Source organism: Vipera berus (assembly GCF_964194415.1).
Source record: "Vipera berus genome assembly, chromosome: 1".
NCBI lineage: Eukaryota > Metazoa > Chordata > Lepidosauria > Squamata > Viperidae > Vipera > Vipera berus.
This window is the reverse complement of record NC_138202.1, coordinates 29,454,875-29,468,925: the sequence shown is the minus strand read 5'-3', so window position 1 is coordinate 29,468,925 and position 14,051 is coordinate 29,454,875. Positions and strand designations below refer to the sequence as shown.

The window sequence follows — 14,051 nt, the reverse complement described above, 5'->3', positions numbered from 1 at the left end:
AAGGAAGATCAGGACGTCACTCAAGTAAGAAATTATAGACCAATATCACTTTTGAATACGGACTACAAGATATTTGCTAAGGTTTTAGCTAACAGATTGATGAGGGTTCTGCAACAGATAATTCATGGGGACCAAACTGGGTTTATCAGTGGTAGACAAATGAAAAATAATGTGAGGCATATAGTAATCAAACAGCCCGAATAATAGTAAATAATAGTTTGACTGAAGTATGTAATATTGAAAAGGGCACAAGACAAGGGTGTCCGTTGTCACCTTTATTATTTATCTTAACATTGGAGATATTATTGATTAAAATACAGAATTCAGAAAAAATTAAGGGAATTCAAATTAGAGATCAGGATTATAGACTGAGGGTGTTTGCAGACGATCTGGTTGTTACGGTGACCCAGCCAAAAAATTCTGTTGTGGACCTGATGGAGATAATAACGCAATATGGAAAGGTTTCTGGATTTAAGGTCAATATACAAAAAACTAAAATATTAGCCAAAAATATGATAGTATCACAAAAATCCCTTCTAGAAGGGTTAACTGGATTTGAGATTGTTAAAAGGGTTAAATATTTGGGGGTGTATTTGTCACCCTCAAATGCAAAGTTATATAAAAATAATTATGAAAAGTTATGGGGAAAATTCAAAAAGAATTGGAGAGCTGGGAAAAATTGCAGTTGTCTCTACTGGGAAGAATTGCAGCAGTGAAAATGAATGTTTTGCCTAAATTTCTATTTTTATTTCAAATGATACCTATTCTTAAAAAAGACTCAAATTTGGAGGAATGGCAAAAGGTTATCAATAAATTTGTATGGGCAGGGAAAAGGCCACGAGTTAAATTTAAAATTATGCAGGATACGCGTGAAAGAGGTGGTCTTAAAATGCCCAACTTTAAATTATATTATGAAGCTGCTGTGTTGTCAGCGATAAGTGATTGGATTAATTTAACACAAGGGAGATTATTAAATCTTGAGGGCCACGACTTGTTATTTGGCTGGCATGCATATTTATTGTATGATAAGAAGGTAGATAATGTGTTTAAAGTGCATATTTTAAGACAGGCATTGTTGAGAGTTTGGAAAAAGTATAGACATAAGCTAAACTACAAGATACCTTTGTGGGCAATTCCGAAACATGCAATAGAAAACATAAATGTTGGCTTCAAACATGATATGACTATATACAAGGAGATCTTAAGTTTGGAGAGGAACGTATGGTGTTTGAAGCCGTATAATCTTTTACGAGATGAGAAGATTGTTCAAACTTGGTTTCAATATGGTCAATTACGGGCCAGGTGGAAAGAAGACCAGAAAATTGGTTTCTCAATGACTGATGAAAATTTGGTAAAGCAAATTAGAAATCAGGGTCCAGCACATATCAAACGGATATATCTTGCATTGATAGAAATTGACTCAGAAACAGAACTTGTTAAAGATTGTATGATAAAGTGGGCTCAGAATATTCAAGAAGTTATCACAATGGACACTTGGGAAAAGATCTGGGTGAGGAACGTAAAATTTACACAAGCTCAAAACTTAAGAGAGAACTTTTACAAAATGTTTTATAGGTGGCATTTAGATCCTAAAAAGCTTGCAAGTATGTATCCGAACTACCAACCTAAATGTTGGAGATGTGGTGGCGAAGACGCAACGTATTTTCATATATGGTGGACCTGTAAAAAGGTTAAAGCTTTTTGGATTAAAATCTGGTGGAATATGCAGAAGATATTTAAGCAAAGGATAAAGTTTTGTCCGCAATTGTTCTTATTGGGCATAATTACAGATACTACTGTTGTGGACACCAAGTTGATGCTGAACTTAATTACGGCAGCAAGACTTTTAGTAGGTCAATATTGGAAGAACGAGGAACTGCCGACTATAGAAGAATGGACTCTAAAAGTTTCTGACCTGGCGGAAATGGCAAAGATTTCGGCTTATTTGAAAGACCATTCGCAACAACGTTATATTATGGAGTGGAAAAAGTGGATTGATTATATCCAGAACAAATATGGGACCAAAAAGTTTCATTTAGCATTTGTATAAGTTTTTTTTATGTGATATTAGTATTGCTTGTAGTCATTTCATATGAGCTAGAGTGCGATAGACTTAATAGTTTATTGTTGTTAACATATGGTTGTTTATGATTGTTTTTACTTTTATACCTTGTATTTAGCTCTGGGAAGTCGGGGAGGGGGAGGGGGGAAGGGGGGGAGGGTTAGGGAGGGTTAGGAAGGGTTGGGAGGGAGGGGGGAGGGATTGTTAAAGATAAAATGTATTGTAAAACTTTTCAATAAAAAAAAAGATTATTCTCAAAAATTATTTCAAGTTCTTTTTGCAATCTTCCATTTCTGTTTCGTTCTGCAACAATCTTCCATTTAATGTCTATAAGGAACAAGGTGGACCTGCAATAAAATGTTGCAGCATATTTTCATCTCTCAATGAGACGATTCTGCAGGATCTGTCCAGCCAACTGTATTTGGTGTAGTGGTTTAAGCACCGGGCTAGAAACTAGGAGACCGTGAGTTATAGTCCTGTCTTAGTCATGAGAACCAGCTGGGTGACCTTGAACCAGTCACCCTCTCTCAGCCCAACACACCTCACAGGGTTGTTGTGGAGAAAATAGGAGAGGGGAGGAGTATTAGGTATGTTTGCCACCTTGAGTTATTTATAAAAATAATAGAGGCAGGATTAAAAAAAATCTTAAACATAAATGTTTGCTAGCATGCCACGCCATTTCTTTCAACATACTTCTCAGTGTCAGTATACTTAGACTTGCTCCATTCTCATTGACGCTTGGATATAAATACAGAGATGCAGTATATTCTCTCACTCCTTTATTCACCCACTCATTTGCTTACTCAGGCACTTTCACACATACACCTTTATTGAAAACTTTATGGTTTCCCTGAGCGTGCTGATGTCTCTCACTTGTTTCTCCATGTCCCATTTTTCACTAATAATCATCATGATTATTTTGGTGGGTCATGTCCAAAAGTTCTAGCTTTGATTCCACAAGTCAATATGAGTCAACATGCTAACACCAGCTGGAGTTTCATTTTCCATTAAGCTATAAAGAATGGTTTAAAACCACAGTGATTAGGTTCATGCATTGCACAAAGCTAAAATCAGACATGACATATAGGTTCAGTATATAAGCTCATCCAAAATACAATGCACACAGATATGGGGAAAAAAGATATGCAGGATGGATGGATATACAGCTCTATTCAGTGCAATGCAGTATTATCTATTATGCTTTGCCTGCCTATTATTATATGTACTTGGTTTAATTACACATCAGTTATATAATTCATCTGCTGGTTTCATCTTTGTCTAACAAAAATTTGGCAGTAATACTTGCAAACACTGTTGTTACTTATCTTCAATACCAAGTGGATGCTTTTCATGTTGAAAATGGATATTGAAATCTATTAGAAGCATTGCTATGTTGATAGGCTGCAGACTTAGTGCAGCATTTTTCACGCAGATACATAATAGGAATTGTTTTCTTCAATATGTCAACTTAAACAGAAACATTGCCTAAGCACTGAAAGATTAAAGAAAAGGGGCAATATGAAGGCCCATTCTGTCATTCCATATACAAACAGCACGGAATAAAATGTTAAAAGCTTTAATCTGATCACTACACAGATTAACGATCTAAACTTCTGGGAATAAATCTTGTCTGACCGACCATCTGTCATCAAAAATTCAAAATAGCTGACTAAGCCGAGATAATTCAGACAAATGGAGGAGTCATAGACAGCATACAGTATTGTGCTAGAATTACTGGTTATCTTCTTGTTCCTAAAATGCAAGGCTGATTTGAGAAAAGGAGGTTGTACATAAAGATCTTATAACTGTATTTTACATCAAATCTACTGTTGTGTGTTCTACTTGGGGCTGACCTTGAAGAGCATTCAGGAGCTTTAGCTCATCTAGAATGCAGCGGCATCCACAGTTCTGGATGCACCACTGTTACCCCATGTAGCACTGCTGTTATATGAACTGCACTGGCTTCCATTAGGTTTCTGAGTGCAATTCAAGGTGTTTAAAGCCCTATGTGGCATGGACCCCTTTCCCCAGTAATTTCTATCCACTCACCAGATCTGTGCATGCTCCAAGCACCATCAATAAAAGAGTGACATTTTGCTGATCCTTGGAATCATGCCTTCTCTTTCACAGTTGTCTGCCTTATAGGACAGCCACCCTCCTGAATGATAGACAGACCCTTACTTTACTGGCCTTATTGGCCTTTTGCAAAGCTGTGAAGACCTGGCTCTTCCCCCAGGTGTTGAGGTTGGGAAGTTAGCATGGGGCTCTGGTATGGGTGTACATGATTGGTAGTTTTGTGGCTTTATTGAGTCACAGTATGATTTTATTTTATTGACTCCAGAAGATGGTAGAGGACAGGAAAGCCTGGAGGAACGTTGTTCATAGGGTCGCGATGGGTCGGACATGACTTCGCAACTAACAACAACATGATTTTATTTGTTTTTATTTTAGTGTAATGGAATTCTTTGTTTTTATCTTGTACACCGCCTAAAATTTCTTGAACAGATGGGTTTTGTATACATTGGATGGATGGATGGATGGATGGATGGATGGACTGACAGACAGGTAGATAGAAATCACCCACTGAATGGCTTATATTGTTCCAGAAGCTAATTTTGCACTGTTATTGAGCTAGGACACTTTTCCAACTTTAAGATCCTCTATCTGAAAAATAAATCTTAGTGTTTAACACTCTTTTGATGTTCTCCCAATAACAACACATGATATAATTTAAAAGAAACCATTGTTTTAACCTTTATTTTGTCTTCCAAGTCTAGCTAATACTTGATAATGGAGAATATTATTGTATTACTTAAATATTTAAGTATTTAGGCCTGTGTTCATCTCAGCCTTTTGTATGTAGCTACCAAAATATTGTTGCTTCCTCTAATACCTGGGACAACTTTCTAAAGCCTAGTAAAATTAAAGTTACATTTGAATTACTCTTGACACCAGATATTTTCATGGCACTTTAACAATGTTTTCCTTACAACAATAGAGAAATAATTTGCGATTGTCTTCTTCCAGAGAGTATTCCCCCGCCCAATCTTCCCAGTGTATACTATAGCCTGGATATTTCCTGATGATCTATCATTTAAACACTGCCCAATGATCCTGTTTGCCTTTTTTAAAAAATCAGTGAAAAGTGTCCTTGGTATACCACTATTTGGACTTTGTAAATAATACCCCAAATTCTATGAATTCTAGAGTTCAGTCAAGAAAAATGTCTGTACAGAAAGAAGTCTGATTGGGATGGACTGATGAACCACTATTTAATATTACAGAAACATGCTTTGAGGAAACCTCTTTAGAGCTTCCTCTCTACTCAACTCCGGTGCAAATACTAGAAGATTAGGAGTATTTGCTTTCATTTCAACAATGATAATATACAGTGAATAAAAATGGCAGGACTAGGAGAGATAGCAGATGAAACCAAAAGTGAACATTTGAGATGTAAGGAGACCTTTTTGTTAGCAGAAGTAAAGAAGACTTAAAAGAGTTCATTATGAACACAAACATGGGAAGATTTGTATTAATTATTAAGAAGACAATCAACTTGCATGGTTCCTGCATTTACAGTTAAAGCTGAAGAAGTGAAGCGGGCAGAGAGTTTTATATTCTTGAGCTCTAGAATACATAAAAGTGGAGAAGCAGAGATGAGATGATCCTACATAATAGTCAATGACAAACTATATAAGATAATGATGAATTAGATAAGAATTGTAAAGATAGTGGACTTTCCAGAAGTAATGTACAGCAGTGGGAGCTGGACACTAACAAAACTCATGAGAAAAAAGATAGATGATAGTGAATTATGGATGCAGAGACAGCAAATTGCAAGAAGAATCAATCAATTAGTACTGAACTAAATAAAGGCAGATTGCTCCCCAGAGGTGATGATCAGCAAGGCAAAACTCACATTTTGTGTTTGACTAGAAAAAATTATCATACTTGACAAAGTTGTACAAATTAGAACATATTGTTTTAAATTTTAAATTTGGGCATTATATTTAATCGTTTTTTAACTTTTGTATTCTGTTTTTATATTTATTGCCCTGTACACCGCCCTGAGTCCTTCGGGAGAAGGGCGGTATAAAAATATAATAAAATAAAATAAATAAAATAAAAAATAAAATAACAGAGTTGGAAAGGATCTTGGAGGTCTTCTAGTCCAACCCCGTGCTCGAGCAGGAGACCCTATACCATTTCTGAGAAATGGCTGTCCAGTCTCTTTTTGAAAGCCTCTAGTGATGGAGTACAACTTCTGGAGGAGCACCCACAACTTCTCGAGGCAAGCCATTCCATTGGTTGATTGCTTTCACTGTTAGGAAATTTCACCTTAGTTCTAGTTTGCTTCTCTCCTTGGTTAGTTTCCATCCATTGTTTCTTGTCTTGCTTTCTGATGCTTTGGAATACAATGGAAAAGGTGGCTGGATTATGGAATGTCCTTGGAATGGTTACTGCTGGAGATAGCTGAAAGTGATAACCATCTGTATTCAGCCAAGGCTGAACATCATGGGGCTTAACTAACTAGATCCACTGATCCAGTTGTATGCTTATATTTTATGCCTGCAATTTTGAGGTTGTTTTTTTAAAAAAAATAAGTGTTATTTTTATTATACTAACTCTTATTTAGTGAGAATAATTTTGGACTGCTACATTTGTTATACATAAAATGAAGAAAAATGTTGCATATATTGTCACAAACTACTATTCATGTATACACACATTCAACTACTTCTGCATTTCAATAATGCCAAATTGTTCAGAGCCAAATTTGAACAATATATATTTTGTCACTTCACAAATATTTTAATCATCACCAAATGGTAACTGTAATTGACTTTGTTGTTGTTAACTGTGAAGCCGTGTCAAACCCATCGTGACCCCATGGACAATGTGCCTCCAGGCCTTCCTATCCTCTACCATCTTCTGGAGCCCATTTAAGCTCATGCCTACTGCTTCAGTGTCTCCATCCAGCCACTTCATTCTCTGCCGTCCCTTCTCTTGCCCTTAATCTTTCCCAGCATTAGGCTTTTCTCCAGTGAGTCTTTCCTTCTCATTAGGTGGCCAAAGTATTTGAGTTTCAACTTCAGGATCTGGCCTTCTAAAGAGCAGTCAGGGTGGATCTCCTCTAGGACTGATCGGTTTGATCACCTTGCAGTCCAAGGGACTTGCAGGAGTCTTCTCCAGCATCATACTTGTTCTGAGTCAGCCCTCTTCTGGCCTTGTAATTAGGCAAACCCCTATTCAGAAAGAAGAGACTGGAGAGCGTCCAAGGCTAAAAGGCATCTGCCAAGATTTATTACGCAGTTAACAAAAACACTAGAGCTTGTCTTCTCAAGCGGAAAAGTTGCTTTCAGCAACCAGCCCCTCCCTAAACACTCCTTTTATAGAGAGCTCAGGGCGTGGTCTCCCTGTGCCTCCTCCCGAGGAGTCCTGCAGCCTTTCTTTGTTTGTTCCTGCTCGACTGCCTCCTGCGTCGGGCGTCCTTGAACAGGGCCAGCTGTGGGTCATCTTCCTCCGCACTCTCGGGCTCACGCAGCTGAGAAGAGGTCCCCGGCTGAGGACTCTGCAAAGCCTCCAAACCATCATCAGCCGGTTCGTTTCCCTCCTCCCCCTCAGAGTCATCCGATACATCGGAGCCGGCTGTCGGACCCACAGGCTGGCCCTGAGTCACAACAATACTTCAAAGGCCTCAATTCTTTGGCGCTCAGCCTTTCTTATGGTCCAACTTTCACTGCCATACATTGCAACTGGGAAGACCATAGCCTTGACTATACGCACTTTTGTTGACAGGGTGATGTCTCTGCTTTTTAGTGTGCTGTCTAGATTTGCCATGGCTTTTCTCCCCAGGAGCAAGGGTCTTTTAATTTCTTGGTTACTGTCCCCATCTGCAGTGATCTTGGAGCCCAGGAAAATAAAATCTGTCACTACCTCCATTTCTTCCCCATCTATTTGCCAGGAATTGAGAGGGCCGGATGCCATGATCTTGGTTTTCTTAATGTTAAGTTTCACCCCAACTTTTGCACTCTCCTTCTTCACCCGCAATAAGAGGCTCTTTAGCTCTTCTTCACTTTCTGCCATTAGAGTGGTATCATCTGCATATGATACCACTCTGCATATGATACCACTCACCGCCCTGAGTCCTCCGGGAGAAGGGGGGTATACAAATTAAATTATTAAATTATTAAATATCTTAGGTTGTTGGTATTTCTCCTGGCAATCTTAATTCCAACTTTTGATTCATCTAGCTCTGCCTTTCTCATGATGTGCTCTGCATATAAGTTAAACAGGCAGGGCGACAATATACAGCCTTGCCAGACTCCTTTCTCAATTTTGAACCAATCAGTGGTTCCGTGTCCAGTTCTCACTGCATATAGGTTTCTCAAGAGACAAATAAGATGGTCTGGTACTCCCATCTCTTTAAGAACTTGCCACAGTTTGTTGTGATCCACACAATCAAAGGCTTTAGCATAGTCAATGAAGCAGAAGTAGATGTTTTTCTGGAACTCCCTAGCTTTCTCCATAATCCAGCGTATGTTGACAATTTGATCTCTAGTTCCTCTGCCTCTTCGAAATCCTGCCTGTAATTCTGGTAGTTCTCGATCCACATACTGCTGGAGTCTAGCTTGTAGGATTTTAAGCGTAACTTTACTAGCATGTAAAATGAATGCAATGGTGCGATAGTTTGAACATTCTTTGGCACTGCCTTTCTTTGGAATTGGAATGTAAACTGATCTTTTCCAATCCTGTGGCCACTGTTGAGTTTTCCAAATTTGCTGGCAAATTGAGTGTAGCACTTTTACTGCATTGTCTTTTAAGATTTTGAATAGCTCAGCTGGAATACTGTCACCCCCACTAGCTTTGTTGTTGCTCAGCTTTCCTAAGGCCCACTTCACATTCTAGGATGTCTGGCTCGAGGTCAGTGACCACCTCATTGTGGTTATCAGGGATGTTAAGCTCGTTCTTGTATAGTTCTCCTTTGTAATTTTGCCACTTCTTCTTAATCTCTTCTGCCTCTGTTAGCTCCCTGCCATTTTGGTCCTTTATCATGCCCATTTTTGCATGAAACATTCCCTTCATCTCTCCAATTTTCTTGAAGAGGTCCCTGGTCCTCCCTATTCTATTATTTTCTTCTATTTCTTTGCACTGTTCATTTAAGAAGGCATTCTTATTTCTTCTAGCTGGAATTTCTTCTAGCTGGAATTTCTTATTTCTTCTAGCTGGAATTTCTGGAATTCTGCATTCAACTGGGCGTATCTTTCTTTGTCTCCCTTGCCTTTCGCTTCCCTCCTTTCCTCAGCTATTTGGAAAGCTTCCTCAGACAGCCATTTTGCTTTCTTGCATTTCTTTTTCTTTGGGATGGTTTTAGTTGCTACCTCTTGTACAATGTTGTGAACCTCTGTCCATAGTTCTGCAGGCACTCAGTCTATCAGATCTAATTCCTTAAATCTATTTGTCACCTCTACTGTATATTCAACAGGGGTATGATTTAATTCATACTGAGTGGCCTAGTGCTTTTCCCTACTTTCTTCAGTTTAAGCCTAAACTTTGCAATGAGAAGCTCATGGTCTGAGCCACAGTCAGCTCCTGGTCTTGTTTTTACTGACTGTATAGAGCTTCTCCATCTTTGGCTGCAGAGCACATAGTCAATCTGATTTCTGTGTTGACCGTCTGGTAATGTCCATGTGTAGAGCCGTCTCTTGGGTTGTTGGAAAAGAGTGTTTGCTATGACCATCGTATTCTCTTGACAAAATTCTATCAGCCTGTGCCCTGCTTCATCTTGTACTCCAAGGCCAAACTTGCCTGTTATTCCGGTTATCTTTTGGCTTCCTACTTTAGCATTCCAATCCCCCATGATTATAAGGACATCATTTTGGGTGTTAGTTCTATAAGATGCTGTAGGGCCTCATAGAACCGGTGAATTTCATCCTCTTCAGCACCAGTGGTTGGGTCATAGACTTGGACTACTGTGATATTGAGTGGTTTGCCTTGGATTCGAACTGAGATCATTCTGTCATTTTGGTGATTGTATCCTGGTATTGCTTTTCCTACTCTTTTATTGACCATGAAGGCTAATCCATTTCTTCTGAGGGATTCTTGCCCGCAGTAGTATACCTGATGGTCATCTGAATTAAATTCACCCATTCCTGTCCATTTTAGTTCGCTGATTCCTAAGATGTCGATGTTCAGTCTTGTCATCTCTTGTTTGACCACGTTCAGCTTTCCTTGATTCATGGATCTTACATTCCAGGTTCCTATGGAGAAAAAATCTTTACAGCATCAGACTTTCCTCAGACTTTCATCACCAGATACATCCATACCTGAGCGTCCTTTTGGCTTTGGCCCAGTCACTTCATTCTTTCTGGTGCTACTAGTACTAGCCCTCTGCTCTTCCCCAGTAGCATATTGGACACCTTCCGACCTGAGGCGCTCATCTTCCAGCATCATATCATTTTGCCTTTTGGTACTGTCCATAGGGTTTTCATGGCAAAGATAATGGAGTGGGTTGCCATTTCCTTCTCCAATAGATCATGTTTTGTCAGAACTCTCTGCTATGACCTGTCTGTCTTGGGTGGCCCTGCATGGCATAGCTCATAGCTTCATTGAATTATGTAAGCCCCTTCGCCATGACAAGGCAGTAATCCATGAAGGGGTGTAATTGACTATTATAGCCCCAAATATTCTGTGTTGAACTGCTTGAATAATATCTGAATAACATCATCAACATTGTAAACTGTTCTGCTTTTTTGTTCCTAAATGATAGGTGACTCATGGTCATTCATAGCCCAAAACATTTTCCCCCTCTTTCCTCAGGCTGGACAAAGTTTGCCCGTTTGACGCGAGCTCTGACAAACAGCCGGAGTGTTTTGCAGCAGCTAACGCCCATGAACAAAGCTGAGGTTATCCATAAGCACTCTCGATTAGCTGAAGTAAGTGTTTATTGAAACATAAATGGAAATTGTTACCTTTTATGATTGTGGGATCTAGTACCATGTAAATACCCTAGAAAAGATATTGTGGTACAAAGGGCTTAAGGTAGTAGACAATGAAAGGTTGGGGAGAATGGAACAGGAACAGTATAGTAATACTCATGTTGTCCTGAGCTATCATTAATTCATTTGGTTTATATAGTCACCCACCTCACAGAGGTTATTCTGGGCAGCTTGCAAGAATTAAAACATTGAATAACTCTCCATATATAATCCCTGACATTCAAGGACAGACAATAAAAATACAGAAATAAAAACATCTAACTACCTAATCCAAATGCCTTGCAAATTGGATTTTCAAAATTGGGGTCATCTGAAACTCTAGGTTGATAGTGTTCCAAAGAGCAAGGGCTATCACTGAGAAGGCACAACTCTTAGATCCAACAATACAATATTTTTTATACCTGGCCCTCTCTACTAAAACTGTTGGGATAAGTAGAAACAGTTGGAGGAAGGCAGCCACACAAGTAGCCTGACCCTAGGCCAGGGCTGTCAAATTTCTGGCCTGCGGGGCGGATGTGTCATGTGGAAACTGCACCCACCCCATTGCTGGCAATGGCAAAACAGTCCTGATATGTCGAGTGATATCACATGACATCGCGAGTTTGACATGTCTGCCCTAGATGATAGAGAGCTTTTTAGGTGATAAGTGGCAAGCCTACTGTGAACCAGTGGAAATCACAGTGTAGTGGTGTTGTATGGGTGTAATGAAGAATTCCAAAAATTGCCTGCACCTCTGAAGTTGGGTAAGAGTAAGCCTAGAATATTTTCTTTTTAATTCATCTATAATTTATTTTATCTGTTCTGAATTTTGCTTGTCACTGCATTGTTCTAATATCTGTGTATCTTTTATTGAAGGTTCTCCAATTGGGTTCTGATATCCTTCCACAATATAAGCAAGAGGCCCCAAAGACTCCACCACATATAATTTTACACTACTGTGCTTTTAAGACCACTTGGGACTGGGTCATCTTAATTCTCACCTTCTACACAGCCATCATGGTTCCCTACAACGTTTCCTTCAAAACAAAGCAGAACAACATTGCTTGGTTGGTCCTGGATAGTGTGGTAGATGTTATTTTTCTGGTGGATATAGTTTTGAATTTTCATACTACCTTTGTTGGACCTGGTGGAGAGGTAATATCTGATCCCAAACTCATCAGGATGAATTACCTGAAAACCTGGTTTGTGATAGACCTCTTGTCATGTTTACCTTATGACATCATCAATGCCTTTGAGAATGTAGATGAGGTAAGCAAAATCACTTTATTGTAATCTGTCTGATCATTCTTGTTATAGTTTTTTTAGATAATCAAATGTCGCTTAAGAATGTTTAGCTTTGAGATTTGCTCATGATGGAAGATCTTATAGCACCCCAAGAATTTTATATCACAAAGAAGAAAACCATGTCTTGTTTTTTAATGTCTCACAAAGTAGCACATGAACTTATATTGGAGAAAGAATGGCAGACAGCATTTCTTGGATTGGGGCATATTGGAATCTTGAAAACATGTGATTGATCCATTCAGAAAGTTGCTGATGTGGGAAACATTCATATGGTTGCAGCCTTGGTTTTGATTTTTTTTTTAACCCCACTCCCACCCCCCCCCACCCCATGCCCCTGCTACAGGCCCTCTTCTTTCCCTCGTAGCCAACTAGATACCTCTAAGAAACTCATAAGTGTGGCAGGAGTGCAGGAGTGCTCAGGCATCCCTGCAGCTCATATTGAAAGGCAAATTGCCCATGGTTCTAGGTGCAATGTGCATTTATTCCTAGCATTATTCTCCATAACTTGGTACAGCTTTTGGAGTCATTGGCCATCATGTTACATTTGTAAAGCTTCTCTATATTGGTTCTTGTCCTAGCCTTAGAGCTATGAAAAATAAATCCACACTCCCCTGTGAGAGCCCTTAAAGTATCTGAAAACTTTTTTTTATTGTAAACCATCCAGAGTCATTTAGAAGATATGTGCAGTGTAGAAATTTAATAGATGATATATAGACAGGCAGATCAATAAAAACTGCTGTTGTATCTTTTCTTAGTTCTTGCTTTGTTAGGCTAAACATATCCAGTTTAAGTGTTTTTCATAATATTTAGCCTCCAAACCCTTCATATCTCAATTAGAAACCATTCTAAATAAATAATTTGGTGTCATCTGCAAACATGACCTTGTAACTATTAACTCCTGATCAGAAACATCAACTTTAAAAGCACAATTTTGACAGCTGTTCAGAGTTTAATAAATTATTATTATGAAGTGGAACAACTTGCCTCCAGAAGTTGTGAATCTCCAACACTGGAAGTTTTTAAGAAGAGATTAGATAACCATTTGTCCGAAATGGTAAAGAGCTTCCTGCCTGTGCAGGGGGTTGGACTAGAAGACCTCCAAGGTCCCTTCCAACTCTGCTACTCTGTTATTCTTAAAGTTGGTAGTACAGTCAGCCAGATGAGCCTGGATTTGACATTTTTATCCACTTACTGAGCCCTTCCTAAGGACTTGTGTTAGGCAAATGTTGTGGTTTGATGGTGTTAAAGGTATCATCGCAAGATGTAAGCTGTTCCAAGTAAAGCTATCTTTTACAGTTGACTATTGGTGATTTTCTCAATGCTAGCAGTGCTCAATCGGTGCTCCAAATGCTTTGGGACTGCAACCAAGGCACCTATAACGATGAGCACTATCTTTGGTTTGGTTTGCCATAGTCATTCTACATGTACTTTCAGGCTTTTATATTTTGTGATTCTCTTCAGTTCTTTCCCTTTTCTTCTGCTGTCTCCAGGACTGCAATGTCCACTACCCAGATTTTTTTTTAATCTTTCTTATTGACAATTTTTAAGTTTGGAATGTTATGTGGCAGGTGCTTATCTGTTTGAATTCTAATGTCCCAGAGCAATTTAGCACCTTCATTTTCTATTACTTTGTCTATTTTGTGATCCCACCAATGTTTGTTGCATGCAAATGGTATTTCAGTTTATTCCACCTTTAACCATGGGGG

The 14,051-nt window shown here is 38.9% G+C and overlaps 1 protein-coding gene across 1 annotated transcript in view; it reads left to right on the top strand.

The window, feature by feature from the left end:
• Positions 1-14,051, top strand: part of KCNH5 (potassium voltage-gated channel subfamily H member 5) — a gene marked incomplete at both ends in the record, with an annotated part of 213,547 nt that overhangs the window by 55,279 nt on the left and 144,217 nt on the right. The window contains 2 exons of the mRNA XM_081312791.1: positions 10,883-10,998; positions 11,917-12,309. Of these exons, the coding sequence (XP_081168917.1) occupies positions 10,883-10,998; positions 11,917-12,309 (509 nt within the window). The remainder of the gene's footprint in view (positions 1-10,882; positions 10,999-11,916; positions 12,310-14,051) is intronic.